Below are 20,739 nucleotides of genomic sequence, written 5' to 3'. Positions count from 1 at the left end.
CACAGCACTCTCAGTTCAGTTTCCGGGTTCATGCTTCTAATTTCTTGCATGCCTAATTTCATTCACCTTTATTTTTAAGCTGATTTCCTAACCTGTGTGTCATACTAATATTTAGCAATGCAGCTCAAGTGAGCGGACTATGTAAGCGGAGCCACTGGGAAGCAGCCCCAAAATCATCTACTGCTGAGACAGCTTTAATGAGAAGGGATAAGAGGTCAGAAGAATGCATTTTATGGAGTGAGAAAGGCTGGAGAGGGGAATCTGAGCTGTGCCTTTCCTGGCAGCCTCAGATGCCCTTGGTCCTGTCCACAAGCTGGAAGCCAGGGCATCATCACGAGGGTTTCCTGCACACAGGTTGGGAAGCTCTGCTTACCCCAAATATTTAGGCATCTGGGACATCCAGCTCAGCAGGCTGCCAAGGAGCTTGTCAAAATCAAAAAAATGCTGCCTCTCCTGTTTTTGTGTGATAAAATACTGTCACATCATTGCTGAAGTCAGTATGTTCATGAGAAATATTTTGGCGATTTGGATGTTTTCCACCAGACAAAAAGTTCTGTTGGGAAATTACTGGAAAAATCTGTCTGGTGGTGTATGACATGTTGCTTCATATTGCTTTCTGAAATCCAGCATGATATAATGAGACAGGTTTCAGCTGATAGCTGGGAAGGCAACAGAGACAGTATCAGTCCTGGATATTTAATTTCCTGCTCAAGCTGCAACGTTTCTAAAACTGTACCTTGTTTGTTTATGGCACGAGGAAGAAAACACTCAGAAAGGCTTTGGTTAACATCCAACTAGACCACAAAGTGCAAAGTAGCTCCAAGAGCTAAATTTGTGGACCTGATTTGTGTAATCAGTAGACAGTCAATAAATATTTAAAAGGCACTTAGCAACATTAGATCAGCTGCAAAAGTGCACAGCTGGAAAGACAAGCATATTCAGCAAGAGCAAATAGTGTTTAAATACATTAGAAACGAATCAGGTGGAAGTTACAAAGCAGCTGTCGTACCACTTAGCATCACTGATGATGGGAGGTGAGGTGACAAATAACATGGATAACAAGCATTATGTGTGGAGTGTTCCTGAGCCAAGCCTCTGATCTATTTGGGTATGGAAGATGGGAGCAGAAGAACATCCCTTATTGTCCACGGTGTTGCTGGGAAACAGTAAGTCTGATGGTAGCTGTTTGCCTTTACAGCTGTTGTAGCTGAGTATTACAGAGCTAAGGTAAGCAAACAGCAGCCCCCAAACCAGTTCAGATTCTTGTTCAACTCCTGCATGGCTGAGGAGGTGCAAACATCCTCTGGATACCTACTGTTCTGTTTAGAGAAGACACTTGAGCTGGCTTGAAACAGCAGTGGCCTCTCTGTGGCATCACTGAGCAATACCAACAGCAGGGCAAACAGGGCAGCACAGTTAATCCAATATTGCACTGCAGTGCCTGGTGTGGATGCTATGCATACCAACATAATTCCCAGGGCAAGAGTTTTGCTTACAGCACATATGCTAATACCCATGCCCTAATGGAGCTCAGTATCTACTTTGTGTTTAAAAGGGCCAAACTGCCATTTCTGACAGAAGTTCAGGTCTTCTGGGTTGGATTGCGCTCAGAACACAGGAGAGGGTAGGATGGTACCTGCAGCCCCCTTTACCACTGATGAAGGTATTGTTCTCCTGAAGTTGTAGATTTTCATTAATGTATTCTAATGTCTGGGAAAAACCCAGTAAGGCAAACTGGACACCTTGCATCCAGCACACTGGAACTCATATATTTACACTGATTCTAATTGTTACAGTCTATTTTTAATTTATGAAGAAACAATGAGTATCCACTTTACCTTTCTTTAACTTTATTTTTTTAAACTTTGTTAGTATACTACCAGGATCTGTATATGAATTTATGTAGGTGTTTTATTATTCTCTTTCAGTGAGGTTGATATGTCTGCTAATGTTTTTCCTCATAGAATCACAGAATCCTTAGAATTGGAAGGAACCTTTCAAGGCCATCTAGTCCAACTCCCCCCCCAGTGTACAGGGACATCTACAGCTAGATCAGGTTGCTCAGAGCCCTGCCCAGCCTAACTTTGAATGTCTCCAAGAAAGAGCATCTACCACATCTCTGGGCAAGCTGTCTCAGTGCCTCACCATCCTCACTGTAAAAGACTTTCTTGTCCTTTGCTTTGCACTCCAAGCCCTCACCATACCCAGAAGCATTAAAATTCCCCTGCCACCATGGTCATTGCTTCAGGGCAGGAAGCAGCTGGGTCACTCTCCTAGTAGTTGTTCCGAGAGCTGGCAGTTTGAGAGTGAGTTGTTCTAGGCAGCGCTGGAATGATGTGGTGGACCAGGCATCAGGTGGAGGAATTGATCACCATCCCACTTTGTGAACTGGAATCAAAAAATCAAAACCTCTGTTAGTACCATCTGACCATCAGTTGTAAGCAGAGCTGATTTCTTTCTACAAGTAGCAAAAAGTAGCATTTGACCAGTGTGCTTTTTAACATCTGATGATGAATCTGATGATGATGAATCTGTGATCTTATGCGTATGGATTCTGCTATTACTGCCTGTGCCACTTCTGGATTGAGCTGCTGCGGTAGCGCTGGTAAAGCAGTGCCACAGTGGGATAGATTTTTTTTGACAGACTCTCCATTCTGGGTGTGAGCTGCACACTGGAACTCACTGGTTCTGAGCTTACAGCTACACTCTTTGTGAGAGAACTCTGAAAGTTGGGCTTTGGTTGTATCTCGGGGAAAAGTCCAGGGAGATGGCATAGTGGCTGTTTTCGAGATGTTTAGTAATAGCATGGTGATCTTCCATATGTAGAAGATCAGGGAGATTGTTGTATTTTTCAACTGTGCATATCAGTAATACAAGCATTACCTTTCTGGAGCAGTTGGTATGTGGGAAGAGATGGCTAATTAGTTCACATAATGCTCACATCTCATCACTGGGCTCTTCTCTACTAATCAACAGCAAATTGCTGCAGCTCACCTTGTATAAAATGTCTTAACTCTTAAAAGGAAAAATAAGGAGAATAAAATATAACACTCACACAAATGATGTACAAGGTTTAAACTTTGGAATTACTTCTATATTGTTCTTTCAGTTGTTGGCAGAGATATCTAAGGCTTTCATCTGAGCAAATCATTTTTCAAATCAAGCATATGACCTAGGGTTAATGCAGTCTTTCTGTAATCATCAAGTGTAAGTTCCAATGTTAATGAGTAGGATTTTTTCTCTTCTGAACAGCAGGATACCTGTGCTTGCTCTACTAGCATGTTCTTTTTCCTTTTTTCAGTCCCACTCTTGCCATGGCCCACAGGAATCTCACTGGGAGCTGTAATGTGAACTGTGGATGTAAAATTCATGAGTATGAGCCTGTCTGTGGATCAGATGGAATAACGTATTTTAATCCATGCCTGGCTGGCTGCATCAATGGTGGAAACCATAGTACAGGGGTAAGTCCTTCACCCACCTACCTACAAACATGAGTGGCCCATCAGGACTGGAGCAGATTGAAGACTGCTCTGTTTCTAGAGCCAACATCTATCCTTGAAGCATGCAGTCTTTTCACGAGTTCATCAATGTTATTCTTAATAGTAGTTGTGTATTTTGTTCTTGTTGTCGTTTCCTCTTTGAATGGAAGGAAGAACTTAACTCTTCTGGTAATTGGAAAATGTTCTAAACTCCTTTGTAAGTTTTATGATGGCCTGCTGAAAGCCACTGTTGTTTGTGCTGGGCTCCTTGTTTCGTGTTAGTGGTTGTACCACCTGCACCAGTGCATTGATAGGTCTTTTGTTTGTGTTGGTAAATAAAGACTGCCCATTTGTTCTGCTCTTGTAAAGCAGCTTTGCCATCATCCTGTCCCTCTCCAGACCCCTTCATGGTATATAATTACCTTTAAACTCATGTAACCAGAAACTAAAGGATGTTAATAATCCACTTTCTCTCTTGGATATGCATTATCTGTTACAGCCCAGTCTTTCAGTTATTCTGGGCTGGGGAGAGGCATCCTGCTGATAAAGTTATACCATGGGAATCTTGCAGTATACTGGACTGAAAGGTACAATTTGACCCTCCAAACAAAAGAGTGGTATTTATATGCTCATTTAATACGAAAGGCAAACCCTTGAATTTTTCTGTTACAGAACTGTAAAAAAAAATCATTAAGAAAGACAGGAAGTAATGTAAACATTGATCTTCTGAGGGCTTAATTGTACATTCCAAAAAGCTTATTTATAACGTATCAGTCTGCTGATTTGCAGTTCTGAGCCAGCCTATGAACACGAGCATTTCCCTGTCTCAAGTTTGACTGGATAATGTTTCATAAATGCAGGTTCCTGTGTAGATTCCACTTAGAACAAACTTAGAACAGTGGGTTTTTTTTTTTTTGTTTTTATTTTTACTTTGTTTTTATTTTCATTTTGAATGTCTTCCTAGTCTGTAGTAGAAAGTTCCTTTGGCCCAGTTGTGTAATCTTTGCTACAATTTACCTGATATCAAACTGATGCTAATAATTCATTTAATAGGGAAGTATGTTGGTTTGTAATTTGTACTCTTTAACACAGATTTTGAAACACACTGTTTTCTACTATGGTTTAAGAGAAGATCCTTTATCACCTGAAGGTTGACAGTGGAAAAAAGAATTGAGTAGGAAAATACATTTCTTGAGAAAATAATGTTTGATGTGGAATGCTTTTAGAAATGACTACAAGCTTATGTCACTCTATAGCACACAAAATGTTGCTAAGGTATAGCATCGGGATTTAAGCTTATAGAATATAATGCTTTCAAAATTAGCCACTTAAAAATTGGAATTAGGCAAAAGGATGCCCATGTGGAATTCAGAACTGGTTTATGTAAACTCCAGAATTTCTCTTGCGTAAGATCTCTGTCTCAGTGCACAAACTTGGTTTCTCTGATGATGAGCGAAGATTGTGTACTAAAGAAGACTGTTTTCTGTAGGAGGCCTATTTGGAAGCAACAAGGAGATTAAGATGAAGACTGTAGGAAGGAAACAAATACTTGTGATTTTAGACAGTGGAGAGCTACCTTGAAACGAAGAACCTAAGAAACTGGATTCTGTTATTGCTTCCATTCCTAAGCGATACTGGGCAAGTCACTCAAAAATTTATCCCAGTTGGTGATTAGTTTTTTATTCTTCATATTCTGGATGATCAGCATGAGCAGTAATCAGAAGTGTCTTCTGCAGAAGCACTGAGTGCCTAATCTTTATCTGAAGACAGAAAAAAGTTGTGTTTAGGAAATAGTAAGTTATATATAAGGAAAAATATTCTAGAAGAAAGGGATCTTTGTTCCCTTAAATTTGCCACTCACATTTCTGAAACTTTTTATTTGTTTCAATTACTTAGCTACAAAATAGAGATAACACCATCAGTGCCTCATCTCAGCTGTTTTGAAGATAAATTACACCTTTTTGAAAATGTTAAGCTATAATGATGAGTTTGATTAAAAAAAAATCCATATGAAATATGAACTGCTCTGTAGTAGAGTTCTATTAGCATGAAGAGAAGAATGCTTGGGATCATATTTTAAAAATGTGTAGTAAAATACTGGATAAATTCTCATTAGGATGTTCAGCTAAATCCCATGGAAAAAAATAAAAATAAGGTGCTGCCATAACACAGCTGTGAATAAGAGTATAAATTGAAGTTGACAGGCAACCCTAATTTGGTTATTTCCTGATGTCTGAGTGATTAAATTTGCAATATTAAGATGGTCTTGTAACGTAGATTCTGTGCATATGTGGTCCTACATTTATGAATATGAACATAAAAATCAAAGCCTCTAGTGTTATGCGTGCACTGATCTGCTTCCCTAACACAGGAATATTCTCAGTCACCACACAAACTTTTGCTGTTAAAAAACTGTAGTAGAAAAGATGTAATGAGAGCCTATTTCTGACCTAGCTTTTCCTCATATGGCTCTGATCACACTATTCTTTGCCTTTGAAATGCCAGTTTACTGCACAATCTTTTCATGCTATTTTCAACTCTTGTCCATTCAAGAATCCCCCGTGTCTTCCAATATCACCGTTTAATTCTCTCTGTTCACCTTATTCTCTGTTTTTTCTCTTGTCCACATCCCATCCATATCCACACTCCACACTCAGCTGAAAGTTTCTGGGTTCCATGTGTGAAACACAGCTTTCTGCTCTTTATCCAAGTCTAGATAGGTTATACCATAGAGATAGCAGAAGATACCTCCTGCAGATGACAGTGAATAGCCTGCCAAATTCCAGAATATGGTATTGTCAGTACTGCTTAAAGGTTGTTTCCTCATAGTTTTGATAATATACCAGAATTAATCTTTTCCTCCAGCATCCTTGTTAGAAGTGATTGAATTGTTTCTGCAAAGTTCTCAAAAACTCTTATTTTTATAAATGCTTGCCTAACTGTTGCTTGCCTAACGGCTGTTTACAAAGGTGGGTAGTGATAGGACAAGGGGGGGTGGTTTTAAACTGAGACAGGGGAGGTTTAGGTTAGATATTGGGAGAAAGTTTTTCATACAGAGGCTGATGACACTCTGGAACAGGTTGCCCAAGGAGGTTGTGGGTGCCCCATTCCTGGAGGCATTCAAGGCCAGGCTGGATGTGGCTCTGGGCAGCCTGGTCTGGTGGTTGGTGACCCTGTGCATAGCAGGGGGGTTGAAACTAGATGATCGTTGTGTCCTTTTCAACCCAGGCCATTCTATGATTCTATGAACTAGTGGAAGTTATGAGCAATGGGAAAGCAGATCTATTATGGGATATTTGGGCCAGCTTTGAAACCTCTCAGTGGTAATTTTGACTGTATCTGGGATCATGATGCTGGAGACTGTAGAACCCTGATTGGGAAGTATTTGATGCTTGCTGTGAAGGTTACGTAGGACATACCATGCCTTTCTCACATGAGTTTTCATGTGGAAATGTTCTCTGTTTCCCATTTCCCTCTCCCCAGGTAAGAAATTACACAGAGTGCGCCTGTGTCCAAAGCCGCCAGGTTATCACCCCGCCGACAGTGGGCCAGCGCAGCCAGCTCCGGCTGGTCATCGTCAAAACCTACCTGAATGAGAACGGCTATGCTGTTTCTGGGAAGTGCGATCGAACCTGCAACACACTTATCCCATTCCTGATATTTCTCTTCATAGTGACCCTTATAACAGCGTGCGCCCAGCCATCAGCAATCATAGTGACACTCAGGTAGGAACAAAGATATAGGGTCACGTATGTATTTTTGCTGTGCTTGCTGTCACCAGTGTCTGTGTCAGAAGAATTTAGAATATTTGCATGATAATGCACTTTGGGAAACAAGAAATGTCCAACAATTTCTAGACCATATATAGAGAGAACAAATAAAAACATACCACCTTGATATTCCACTGTCATTTGGATACCTCGGACTTGTGTTCCTTCTCTGACTTTTCCACCTGCACAGTAAGAACAATAAGAACACATTGTCACTGTACTGCAGTTATGGAAAGGTAAACTGCAACCAGTGAACATTAATACTGCAGAGAGCTTCACTTTAGTGAGATACATAAGGGAAATATTCAGCAGAATTTGTAATGCTCATCGAAGAAGAGAATGCCTCCCTCCCCCTAGTCCACGGAACAGCAGTGCCACGTACTGTGCACAGCACATTGGTCCAAGATTTGTGGCCCAAGTTATTTCTCTGGTTTTTCAGTTTCTGGCTGAGTTCTTGGCTTGAAAAGCTTGACTATCTGACTGCAGTTTTTCTGTTTGTTCTTTATCTTCTATTCCAGTGTCACTACAAGTTGCCTATCTGAATTTCAGATATTTTGGTTAAGATTTAAAAAATAACTTGTGATTTACTGAAATTGTTGTGGCATTGTGAAATATCACTATTCTGCATACAGTGCTTTGAAAGCTTGACTTTTTTTTTTTTTTTTTAACTATTGGAAGGAGTCTCATATTGCTTATGTTGAAATGGAAGAATGTTTAGCCAGACTGTTTGGATGTTGACAAAAATTTATTATAGCTCAGAAAAAAAAGCCAGGATGTAAAGTCAGAACAGTCTACAGCGACTATGATGACTAGTTTGTAAAGGAGTTTCTTTTTGTCTGCTAGGTCTGTGGAAGATGGGGAACGGCCCTTTGCACTAGGAATGCAGTTTGTTCTATTACGAACTCTTGGTAAGTCATGTAGCTACTAAGCTTTCACAGAAACCGCAGAATTTCCAAAAGGTTTGTGATGCCTTAAATGTAACATTGAAGTACTAAAATTCCATAAATATGCCACTAATGACCTGATTGTATTAGGAACTTAGAATTGATAGCTTCTGAAAATGTTGTCACTGAGAATGTATTTAAAACATTTATTTTTATTATTGACGTTCTGGAATGATATTTTTGTCCCAGAAAGAAGTATTTTAACAGTTTCAAGTTTTATTTAAAAACCCTACCTGACATGATTTGGTTTTTGACAAACTAATATTTTCTTTTGACAACAATTGGTAATTTCTTGATCCAGTTAGATGGCATAGTAAGAACAACTTTGGTCTTCTAAACATGTCCATAGCAGGATTGTGTCTGTCTTCAGTCCTTCTCCTCTCCCATAAATAATATTGCATATTCGAGGACAGAAACTGGAATTACTTGGAAAAGAAGATGAAGTGCCAGTGCTCATCCTCCTGAACTCCTAAAATCCCAACTGGTTCTGGTGTTCAGCTACTACCAAATAGTATATAATGAATGGAGCAAGCAATATAGTAGTGAATAGAACAAGCGGTGATTATTCTATGTGAGAACAAGAGGAAAAGTACCTGTGGCTGCATCTGGTCAGTAAGGCAACAGTTTTCTTTGAGGAAGGCCCTTTCTGACTCATCTTAAAGATGTCATATTTCCAGGGAAAACAGAGCATTTAAGGGTCTGGCAATTTTAGATGTTAAATTCGGTTTCTGAGGAAGATACCTTCAAAAGAGAGATTGAAACTCTAGTGGTCTTATTACTTCCATCCTTCTTCGGTAAGAGAAATGTTTTGCAATTTTCTGTGGCTTTTTCTCCTTAATCTAAAGCAGCAATCTGCTCTTTCCCAGCTTATGGGTAATGGATGTTCAACAAGTAACGCTGTGGAGATAACATCTCATTTTTTTTTTCCTGCTGATTTTATTTCCTGAGAGCACTGGAGTTTCTTTGAGGGGACAAATAGTTCATGAAGAGCTGGCTGGGCTCTACAGAGTGGAGCAGTAGCTGTTGTAAGGTGTTGCTGCGCTGTCTTTACTTCAACACTGTCACATACATGGTGTTCCTAAGTGGGATAAGTACTGATGGTGGGAAGAATAGAGCAGTAGAAATCTCGGAACTTCTTGACCTACACCTGTTTGGCTTACATGCATACATAGTTTATTTGGAAGTCTTCCTCTATCTGCTAACACGTATTAATGCTGTTGCTATTTTTATTTCAGCTTACATTCCCACTCCAATTTATTTTGGGGCTGTTATTGATACCACATGCATGCTTTGGCAACAGGATTGTGGCGTACAAGGATCTTGTTGGGAATACGATGTCACCTCATTTCGTTTTGTCTACTTTGGGTTGGCTGCTGCTCTCAAGTTTGTAGGATTCTTTTTTATTTTTCTGGCCTGGTACTCCATTAAGTGTAAAGAAGAGCAACTACAGAGACAAAGATGGAGGGCTTCGCCGGTGAACACTGTGAGTGAGATGGTTGGCCAAGCTGGACTCCAACAAAACTATGCACGGACTAGATCCTGCCCTACCTTCAGTTCTCGAGGAGACATTGGTATGGCACAAGGAATGAACTGCATAGCACAGACATACCCTGGCCCCTTTTCAGAAGCAATAAATTCCTCAAATGAAAATGCATTGGAAGAAGTCACTGCTGAGATATAGACCCCTGGCTTGGTAATGTAATGTTTAATTTTGTTGGTTGACTTAATTATGGCGCCTTGTAAAACACCTGTGCCTTCTATTTTTAATCTAAATGTAACACATGGTAAAACCAACAAAGCTTAATGCATACAACCATAGTATGTTCCTGAGGGCTGGATACCTCAAACCAACCCAAGTTCTTAATTCTCCCTTCCTGACAATGGAGTTTTAAAAATTGCGTTTGTGATTATTTCAGCTGTGTCCATTAAATGTCCATGCCCTATCTAATATCAGTGTAAGGATGGAGAACAACAGAAGTCAGTGGAAGAGTGACAAAAACTCATATTGTTAATGTCTAGATGTCACAAAAATGCTTAAATGTATCATCTTTCACATCTGCAAGTAATATTTTTAAGAGATGAGTAATTACTGTGAGTTCTGCTACAAAGCACAACTAAACTCGTTTAAACTATGCAACTTACTCAGATAATTGTATGTGCAGCAAATTATGTATAAAGTTTGCTTTTAAAGACATTACTGCAAGTCAATTTGAAAGGGGCTATTTTCAGATATACATGTTAAAATAAAAAAGAACATAACATTTAAAGTACTGTTAATAACATGTTAAGCCATACAAAATTTATGCATCAGGTAATGTTTTGCAAATGTGGAGACATAATATCTTTGTTCTGTCAAAATGTGCATTAATTTTCATTTTGTTGGAAGCAGTCATTCTTCACAAAGTACACAGGCTAGGAGAGTATAATGCTTAGAGTAAAAAAAAGCACTTAAGTATTAATCTGTGATAACATTCAGGTGTAGGAACCATGTACACATACCATGTCAGATGTTTATCTGTTATGATACAGGTCACCTGGGTGGCCCTTATTATTACCAGATCCATTTTTTTTCCTGAAAAAGAAAATAACCAGCTATGGCTTACAGGAAATTCTTGGCTGGGCTTCAGGAGTGCATGCCAGACGAGTTCAGCTTTGGTGAGGGAACCTCTGGGTAGAGCTAATGGTCTCGTTTTGTTTCTTACTGGCTGTTTGGAGCGAGGGTGGCACATCTCTCCACAAGACCTAGCAGAGAAGCCTTCAAGTGGACTGTGAGCACGTGGACTGCCCCCATGCCCAGCGTGAGGCCTTCTTCCCAACTGCTGGCACCTCTGCGGTGCTTCTCCCTGGTGCTTCTGCCCTGGTTCTGCCTCTTCTGTTACCTGCCTTGGAGCAGGCTGCTGGAACCACCTTGGAAGCTGTAGGTGTATGGATTGTCCTGCACGTGACCAGCCTTCCTCAGCTTCGTTTAAAGCTTTCTGTGAGGACAAAGGGTGAGTTGGCTCTCCTCCACCCATTCAGGGAAGAGCTAAGAATATAAATTGTCTGTGAGCAGGGACCCATGAGATGTGGCCTTTACTTATTCCAAACTACTATGGTGTGTTTTCTCCCCCGCTCTTAGCATTTCATATATTGCTCTGGAGACTTTGTAGTGCCCTTCTTACGATGTACTAATGATGTCTCAAAGGGCAGGGAACAATTTCAGTGGACACCAGGAAATCAAAGCTGTATTTTGCCCTGCAGGGAAAGCCTTACTAGTTTAGGAAATTAGAAGCATTAGAAGAACTCAATGATGGGTAGACTTGGATTTTGCTATGTGTTTAGCCTGCATGAAATCAAACAAGAGAAAGCAGAACATTGGGAATGTAAGAAGGATTTTCTTTCTAGTTTAATTTTTAATTTACAGTTTGTAAGATGATTAAACATACATGGAACTAAGTCCTCTTCCCCTTGAAATAAAAGGGAATACTCTCTTTGGCATCAGGATTTGCTTCTCCTTTGCTGATTGCCTTCCATCATCTCTTGTCTCTCCTTGACCAGCATGTGGCTTTATCCACTGGCTTGGTTCCCCTGCTAGAAATGTTGACTGCTTATTTCAGAATGTCTCAGTCCATGTATGTGACTTGTTATTAATTCCATTCTCTGTGGCTGCAAAATACAGCATAGAGGAATATCATTATAATCACCTTCTGCTTTTCTGTACATACTAGTATCTTTTTAGATTCAAGCCTCAGAATTTTTTTGTCTTGTGCAGCTGCTGGGAGCGATATTTCTGCAGTCAGTTTGTGCCACCTGGGATTTTAGCTTCTGTACTTCTCATCCCAAGGAATACATTTCCTTGTCTCAGAGGTACTGGGTACAATTTATTTTTTTACATAGGAGATCAGAATAGGTGATAGAAATGTCTCCTCCTCCTACAGTCTTGAGTGCTTCTTGCATCAAGAAATTCATGTAATGACAAAATTTGAGGCAAAGTAGTAGGATGAAGTGTAATTGCACCCATCCACTTTAATCACTCACCCATTTTAATCCGCATGGGATGAGGTGAAAAGAGACAATCTTCAAATACCTCAGAAACAGAGCATTTAGGGAATCATAAATGATATGATAAAGAGGCTGGAGATGAATCATCTGTCCTGATCTACTCTATTTCATGCCTTGTGTGCACGTCTTTTCCATACAAATATGGAATGAGAGCAGCTTAGGCTTGTAGGATTGTCAGCAGCTAACACTGATCACAAAGAATGAGAGTGATTTAAGTGACACATCTGCAACTGCTGCAGCTTCTGAGCTGAGCACAAGGGAATTCAGAGCTTGTCAGAATTGAGGATTTCTGTTTTTTAGGAAATCCTGACACCTCAGCTTCTAAAAGCATTTTATTTTTAATGTCTGAGAAACTGGAACATAGAAGGGAAGATATTCATTTCAGAAATACTGAAAAAGCTGTGTTTGTTTACCTTCTTGTAGCTTTTTAATTTTCATTTCAAAATTATATACTTCACAAAAGCAACCTAAATATCCAATAGTGTTTTTTTAATCTAGATAATTTTGTCAATATATTTCTACCAAATCATTTAATTAAATCAACATCCTCCAAGGGAAAGAAGACACAGCCTCTGGCGAACTTTTGATTTATTCCTGAAGAAGACTTTGTTATGATTAAGCTGTAACAGTCTAAACTAAGCCAATAAAGGCACCCAGGGTAAAAACAGTAACTCACCAGAGAAGTCAATTCCAGCCTTGTCAACAGTGACAGAAATATGGACTGAAATCTGCTGAGCAAACACTATTTTCTGAGGCTACTATTGCAGAAGGAAGCAGAGTTGCCAGAGAAGGTGTATGCAGTGATCCTAGTCACCATCAGTGTGTGGTGCTAAACTGTTTCACAGAGGAAAAGCTTTACCTATTATCCAGTAAGGGTGATCATGCTGTTTTCCTGTCATGAAACCATCTGACCATAAAACGTGAAATTCCAAAGTCATCTCGGGTTTAGCTGTTGTAAGTTCTGCCATCCTCCACTCTCCCTGCAAACATGGTAGTTTGGTTAGCGGCAAACACAAAAACACGTAAAGCAGGATTCCTGCCCTCCTGCTCATCCACACAGTGCTATTGGTAGAATATCAAAGTCTTCTACCTACAGCTAGCCAGCCAGGGAGAGTAGGGAGCAATGACACCTAGAGTTTAACTGCAAGTCTCCAGAGAGCCATGATATCATAAGGAGAGTCCAGTGTCCTCTTGCACAAGTTATGAGGGACATGAGAGAAGTAGTTCCAGTGCATAGACATGACTGAACAGATCGTCATTTCTTATCTAAGGCTTCTCATTTCTCTGTTTCCTCAAAAAGGGGAAGACTTTAGGAAAAGAGTATCGATAGCCTCAGGCATATAAGCATGGCTTATGAAGCACTTTATTCATATTGAGTGGCTCATATAGATTCCAGTGGATGTAGATATGGCTGGAATAACTGGAGAGTGATGCTCCGTATTTCCAATACTAGGCAAAGCCCTGCACTCTTTTAGTCCTCTTCTCATAAGCATACTGAACGTAATATGGTATAATTTGGAACTGGTGGCATTTTATTATATTTTCAGTACAGTATAAGCAACTACAAAAAATAAGTTAAATATTCTGATGCAATTTAATTGAAAGCTTTTGATTCTTTGTCTAGTCACTGTATCTTAAAAAATGCATGTAATAATTTGCTGTTTGTCAGAACATGCAGCTAAGTGAATTAGGGTACAAATCTCCTTGCAGGAGTTAGAAATATAAGTTTGAAAGCCCTTAAATTAATCAGAAACACTTGAGCATAGTGTTTTCAAAAATATGTTTGCTTTTTAAAAAAAATAGGTCATAAATTCATAACATAACCATTCATTATGGCTCTGATCCAGCAGAACACTTAAATACATGTCTAAATTTATATACTTAAGTGATGCACTTAAAAATAATGTGTGTATATAGGCACTGGACTGAATCCCATGTGCATTCAGAAAGAAGTTCCTTTACCCAAGGAGTAATTTCCATGCTGAGATGTTTTTTACCCATGGATTCAATGATAATCACCAGAAGAGCACAGAATGGCAGTCAAGTACTTCCCCATGGCATTCACATGTGGCTACTTCTATATCTGGCAATGGAGGAATGCTTTTTTTTTAAAAAATAAATGACAGTTCCATGTAGCAACGCTTAGCATTACAAACTGTAAAATTTTTACTAGAATTCTTTACTAGAATTCTTAGTTCTGGGTTAAGGTGTGATTGCATAGTGAGGAACATTACTGCCTAGAGAAGCAGAGGGCATTCCAAGCAGGTATACAGTAGGCAGTAGTTGTCTAGCTCCAGAACAAGAGTCATCTCATCACCCTGGCTGATGGCACCCAGTATCACCTCATCCAGCCAGAGATGGTGGGTGTCTGATCATCTCAGATAATGGTTGCTTCCATATTGAAAATATTTTGTGAACTTGCTCAAATATATATTCTATATTTAGTTCCTAAAGCACACCATTCACATATTTTACAGATTATCAGCTGAAAATTTAGATATTTTGTGTGGATACAGAATAAATAAGGGCATATTTCTGACCTTAAAGCCGATGAAATCACTTGTAATGCTGTAGGTTTGGACAGTGCCCTTTCACAGGATTTGAACACAGAGGTTTGAATGACACATTAGAACCTCATTACTGTAGTTCCAACTGGGTTGGAACTACATGATCCTTGGGTCCCTTCCAACCCGGGTGATTCTGTGATTCTGTGATACTGTATGGAACTCCAGTGAGCATGACTGGGGAGAAGGGTCAGCACCTTCTGTACTATTCTTGCAGGTTCTTCCCGAATTGGCTGAATTTTTGCTGCCTTACTGTTCTTTCTGTGTGAATAATACCACCGCACTTCATGACATAAAACTGATAAATAGGTCCAAAGTGTCTTATTGCTATTTTGGAGCCAGATTCTCAGCCTCAACATTCTGATAATGAGGCTGAAGAACTGGGCCTGTCCCTTATGTTGGACATTAACATGCTGACACAGTAGTGAGTACAGGTGACATAAAGTGCTTGTTTAGCTTTTATACTCTGGTCACTGGTTAGTATTACTGTTTTCATGGATCAAAGACGAAATATTCCCTTAACAAGTTTATCTTTGTTTTTTTTCCCCCTCAGTAATCTCTCTTTCATAACAGCGTATGAAATGTCATGCTGCACTATCTGTGTACCACAGCTGAAGCCATCCAGCTGTGACTGCTTTCCAGGGGTTTAAAACACCTAGAAACAGAATTACAGCAGTCTGAATTGGCAGAGCTTTGAACAGTGCGTGCTGGTTGTAAATTAAACCCATGCTAATACATTTCAGGTTCTTCTCTTGCTGGACTTGATTTTTGAGATATTTTTATCCTTTAGAGCGTTTAGAAGATGGACAGTTGGTGTCATGATGGTAGATTAATTATTTGGTATAGAATTAGGGTTTTTATTTATCTTTTTCTTACACAACTTTTTTATGTCTAATAATTGAAAAAAGGTTATTATGTAGACATTTTCACTGAGTTGAAATGGGAAGCCTTCAGTGTGGGGACGGGTTATGACCAGAATTCACTTGATTCTTCTTCCTTATTTTGTTACGAATACATGTTATTACACTAATATATGCTATTATGTGGCCAAAGCTTTGAAAGTGTACCTGGTCCTCAGGAAGGAAATTGTCCCTATCCTTTCCACACAGTGTGTAATATAAAGTAAGGGTGACAGCTAGCAAGATCCATATCCAATATCCATACCCACATGTATTTAATACCTGTAGTTTTTAGCATAAGTTCTCGAGTGTCCTGTGCTTCAGATAAGCTCCTGTAACTTAATCCAGCCATTCAGCACAGGTCTAGCTCTGCAAGTTCAAAGTAAGTAGGCCACTCTAAAAGTCATGCCTCCTATTTGTTTCCATGGAAATTATAACAGATACAAAATGTAAAACACTATTTTCAGCAGTCAGCACCATTAGTTATGCGATTTCATCAGTGATGAGCAAGAACCTTCATGCCATGCTCGTAATAACCTGCACCAGCAGAGACAACCACTGTGGTGATCAGCAAGGCTGCAATGTACCACCTGCCACTTCACTGTGCTCTCATCCTGTGTTTGGTCTCCATAAATGTTCAGTAAGCATTGATCAACGTCAGTGGGTGCCATTTTTTCCACATGAATAAGATTTCATACTATTGTTCCATACACACTGCCATGTCAGACACTGCTGTGTCAGACTGCCCCTCTGCTGCCATTTGTCACACAGCAACAACATGTAAAGAAATACTGGTGGCAAGGTTTGACTTCTGCTGCTTCATACCACCAATATCAACCTCTGACATCAATATAATAAAATAAGAGGCATTACTTTTGAAGCAGCCTTCATAGCTCCAATCTTTGCTTTTTTTTTTTTTAATTATAAAATAGAATAAATGCTTATTTGCTCACGTTCTATTTTACTCTTCTCCATTTCCTTAAGTTTTCTATTTCAAGTTAGCTGTCACAATGTTATCCTGTAACAGAATTTTATTCATGATATAGAATAGCTGAAAAGCTGTGGAAATTTATGAAGGGCTACAAAAAGCATTCAAGGTATTGTTCAGCTCAAGGAAGAGTAACCTTGATAATCTTTGGACAAAAGGCTAAACAACATTATGGTGCTAATAGCTAGTAAATAGCTATTATGATGTATTCACTATGACTTCAATGATGCATGCCAATGATACAACAGCATGTGTTTTTGTTCTTAAAGTCTGGAGTTCCTCCAGCAAAGTTGGTGTTCATAGTTCCTAGTGAGCCAATTCCTGTCTAGCTCTTCTGTGCTTTCAGGAGGGCGTATAGGATTTGGCTCAGCACTAGCAGCTAAAGTACAAGTTACATAGACCATGCAAATCTCCTATAGGATTTATTTATCTTTTTGTAGAATGTTACTTTCTTTGGTGGCTTTGCTTAAGCAGAGACTGAAAATAAATTCTGTAGGAATGGCAGGAAGTGATGGCACCTCTTACCAAGCAACATTAGTAAGAGTTTGAATTAAATTGAGGATTCAGATCTGAGATATTAATGTTCTTTCATGAAATATCAGAAAGGGGGGTAGAATCGGAACAAGTTCTAGCTCCAATAAGTGGAAAAAGCCAAATCTCACCAACTTTCAAGAAAGCTAGAATGCACAACTGAGATTTTTGGTGTTTGAGTCCTTAAGACAACATTTTGCCTTTCCAGTTGAAATTGAAAGATAATTCTTTTATGTTATTGTACCTAGACTGCTTACTGAGAGGAGGCATGTGTATCCTACATGACATGATGTGGTACGCCTCAGAAATTTTACCTCTTTAACAAAGGTACATTTGAGAACACGAGGGGAGATGTGGATGCAAAAAGTTGGACAAAATACTTCAAAACTGTTTCTGTAAAAAGAACAACAAAAACGAATGTGGAGTCACTGTGATCCATGTGACAGTGAAGGCTTTCCTTCTAACAGACTGGCTCTGTTCCCCACTTGAGCAAATGGGAGTTTTGCCTTCGGCTGCTGTGCTTACCTCTACCAAATGATTTAAGCAGCAAGAAATTAATCTGGGTAGCACGGCAGGAGAATGGAGTGGGCACACTGCCTGCAACTGGTCCGTTTTTAAAAAAAAAACTCATTATTAAGCAAACGTGTAGAGTGTTAAGGAGATTTGTAGAGTATGTCTGACTGTATGAGTGTGTGGGTGCTGTGCTGTGGTAAAAAGAGACTAATTGGTTTATGCTTTTTTTTTTTTTTGCGTACTTTAGGGATTTTTAATTGATATTTATTTCTCAGCAGAGCTTAGGATAATTTTGAAGCTGTGTAACACATTGTTTCATGGAATCTATTGTCGGCATCTGTTGTAAACATGTGTTTACGAAACAAACTCTTGAATACTTGATATTGGAAAATAAAAAGTAGCATATCAAGTGTGTTTTATTTCTGATGAGGAAAAAAAAAAAAAAGAAAAACTCCAAAAGTTCCTGGATCATTGTGCGGTCAGTCTGGATCAGGTGATGATGTATTCCATTTTTTAATGCTCAGTTAGACAAAACCAAATCTTTCCACTGAATTCGGTGAGCACTGAATCACAGAGAGGTATTGATTGTGTAGAAATAAACTGTAAAATTTCATCATCTCCTCTAGTGGTAAATTTGATGTATATTGGCTACATGCTAAGAAAAACAAATCTGTTCAAAGTTGATATTGTCAGAGTTGGAAAAATACATAGGATACAAGTCTGTGTGTATCCACACACAGCTCAATACGCCAGGGCATGAACCCAAGGGCAGGGCTCCTGATGTCTGTGCTGTGCAATGCTTATTTCACTCCATGGCTCTGATTTAGTCCGCACCAAGCCATTTCCATATGCTTTGTGGTGTAGGGATATGCCACAGGGATCTCCCAAAAGGCAGAATAGGCTGAGACAGGGTGAGTTTCCTCATTCCTGCAGCCACTCAGCACTGCAGGCTGTGCGCATCAAGGACCATGTCTTCACACAGCATTACAGGTCTGCAGCACGCACCCCACTGACACACAGCAAAAGCTGCAGTGGGTGCAGCACATCCTTGTAGTATGGTGGACATTTAAAAATGAAAACAAATGGAAATTACATTTTGGGTCTATGAAAACACATAAGAGCCAAGAGGAGCCGCTGAGCTAAGTGCTGTACAACATGGATACGGCTCACCCGGTTGGTATAGCAGTGTGGCTAGTCAGTCTTGGAGCTCTCTTACAGTCTGGGCTCACTTCTTTTATGTAACAGCACAGATATATCCACAGGTAGGAACTCTGTGGAGAGCCCAGCACCTTGCAGGTCGGAGCCCTCAGGAGGTTTGGACAGTGCACTACCATTGGGGAGTGACTCATGGACAGGGGGACAAACCAGGGGGCCTCAGCCCTGTCTGACTGCTGTACTTGCACTAAGAATTCTTAGTTTTCATTCTCCAAAACATACAACCAGATTAAAAAGCATCTGGCAGAATGCAAGTCCCCACTGTCCAACACCAGAGGTGTTAAATGAAGGATAAAGTAGATAAAGTCGCCAATAGTTTTCTGGCACACAGAGGCTGCTGCTGCTGGTTTAAAACCGAACAAATGAGCAAACTGCACGGGAGAGGCACTGCTGTGCGGCTCTGCACTGACACCTGCTGCCTGAATCCCCGGCAGCTCCAGGTGGCTCAGGCTGTGAGTGCATCTCCCCGGACCGGACGTGGTCTTATGGAGACTCCGCAGCTTGTATCCTTCCTACCGCACTTTGGCTCTCACTGCAGACTGCTGGCAGAGCACCCCATCTGGATCGCTTTTGCTGGAACAAAAGGAGGGAATTTTATTATGGGATCACACCCAATGGGCACCAACAGCCCATGGGCACTCGGGCCATGAGAACCATCCTGAGCCAATCCTCTCTGTGAATGGCTCGTGGCCTCCCTGCCCAAGTTGTTCCACCACACAAACTCTCTGCTGCTAAGAGGTTCTGAAGATGATGAGGCCTGTGCTCTGAAAAACACTCCGTTCTCACATAAACATAGAGAAATTCATATTTCTTGAGGACTTTAGGTGGTGGGAGGTGTCAGGAAGTGGCTCATGCAGTTCAGGGGTGTGAGGGCATTACTAGCTACCTTCTTTAAGATCCCAGGGGAAACACTTCACCTAACTCTGACAATTAGAACAGACGTGCAAGCCTTGAAGATATTCCTAATCAGCTCCAGGCCCTTTCTAGAAAGTAGAAAATGACATCATGCCTTTCAGAAAAGACACACCTCCATTATTTTGCAGATCAGACAAAGCCAACCAAGCAGGTCCCTCTCTCAGGCCTCCCCATGCGAGGACCACTCACCCACAAGATCAGATGAGGGCATTTGTTTTCTTGCCTAGCCTGTCACTCTCCAGCACCTGCAAGGGGTTCCTGACAGTCACACCACGTGTTGCTCAGTGCTTGACTGTCTCAGCTATGGAATAAGAAGTACAGTACAGGAGGAAATGTAGACTTCACTGGGACAGTCACAGGCTGTCTAACAAGTTGCTTAGAACATCCGTGTAGGGATGTGTTAGCTTTTGACACTCTTTCTTTGGGCTGGTTTTATAGTTGATACTTGTTTCCAGAATGCAAGGACCAGAGTACAGTTCTCTCTGTACCTCTAAGCTCCAGGGAGCCTCCTTATTTTTTTTCAGCACATTACTGTAAGAGAGCTGCAAAGAGACTCCCACATAAATTATCTGATAGTTTGGAAGGCGAGGCACTGTTTTGGAAGAAGGAAGGTCGATCACTTTCACACTGAGGAAGGTGCAAACTCACATCTTCCATTTCATGAGTGAGTACTTCAAGCTGTCACATACACAGGAAGGACAAGAGGGGTAAATGGATGGACCACGCTTTTGCACTGTTCCCTTCTATCTCTTTGCCAAAGCTTTAAGAGAGGAGAAAGCACCTTGCTAAGCTCTGTCAAAGAAACACTCTGAGAATGGACGGCACATATTTGTTATTGGATAATTCCCTACACATAGACACGAGTAAGATGTATGTATAG

General features: G+C 40.3%; 1 protein-coding gene across 1 annotated transcript in view; it reads left to right on the top strand.

Annotated features, from left to right (window-relative positions):
- Positions 1-18,345, top strand: part of SLCO5A1 (solute carrier organic anion transporter family member 5A1) — a 72,694-nt gene extending 54,349 nt beyond the window's left edge. Inside the window, exons 7-10 of the mRNA XM_042869490.1 lie at positions 3,302-3,461; positions 6,963-7,204; positions 8,093-8,157; positions 9,429-18,345. Coding sequence (XP_042725424.1) covers positions 3,302-3,461; positions 6,963-7,204; positions 8,093-8,157; positions 9,429-9,874 — 913 coding nt within the window. The 3' untranslated portion in view covers positions 9,875-18,345. The remainder of the gene's footprint in view (positions 1-3,301; positions 3,462-6,962; positions 7,205-8,092; positions 8,158-9,428) is intronic.
- The last annotated feature ends 2,394 nt before the right edge of the window (positions 18,346-20,739 follow it).

This window comes from Lagopus leucura, unplaced genomic scaffold, assembly GCF_019238085.1.
Source record: "Lagopus leucura isolate 7727_CA_CO unplaced genomic scaffold, USGS_WTPT01 Super-Scaffold_100002, whole genome shotgun sequence".
NCBI classification, from domain to species: Eukaryota; Metazoa; Chordata; class Aves; order Galliformes; family Phasianidae; genus Lagopus; species Lagopus leucura.
Note: the sequence above shows the minus strand (reverse complement) of the source record. Positions and strands in the feature narration are given on the sequence as shown.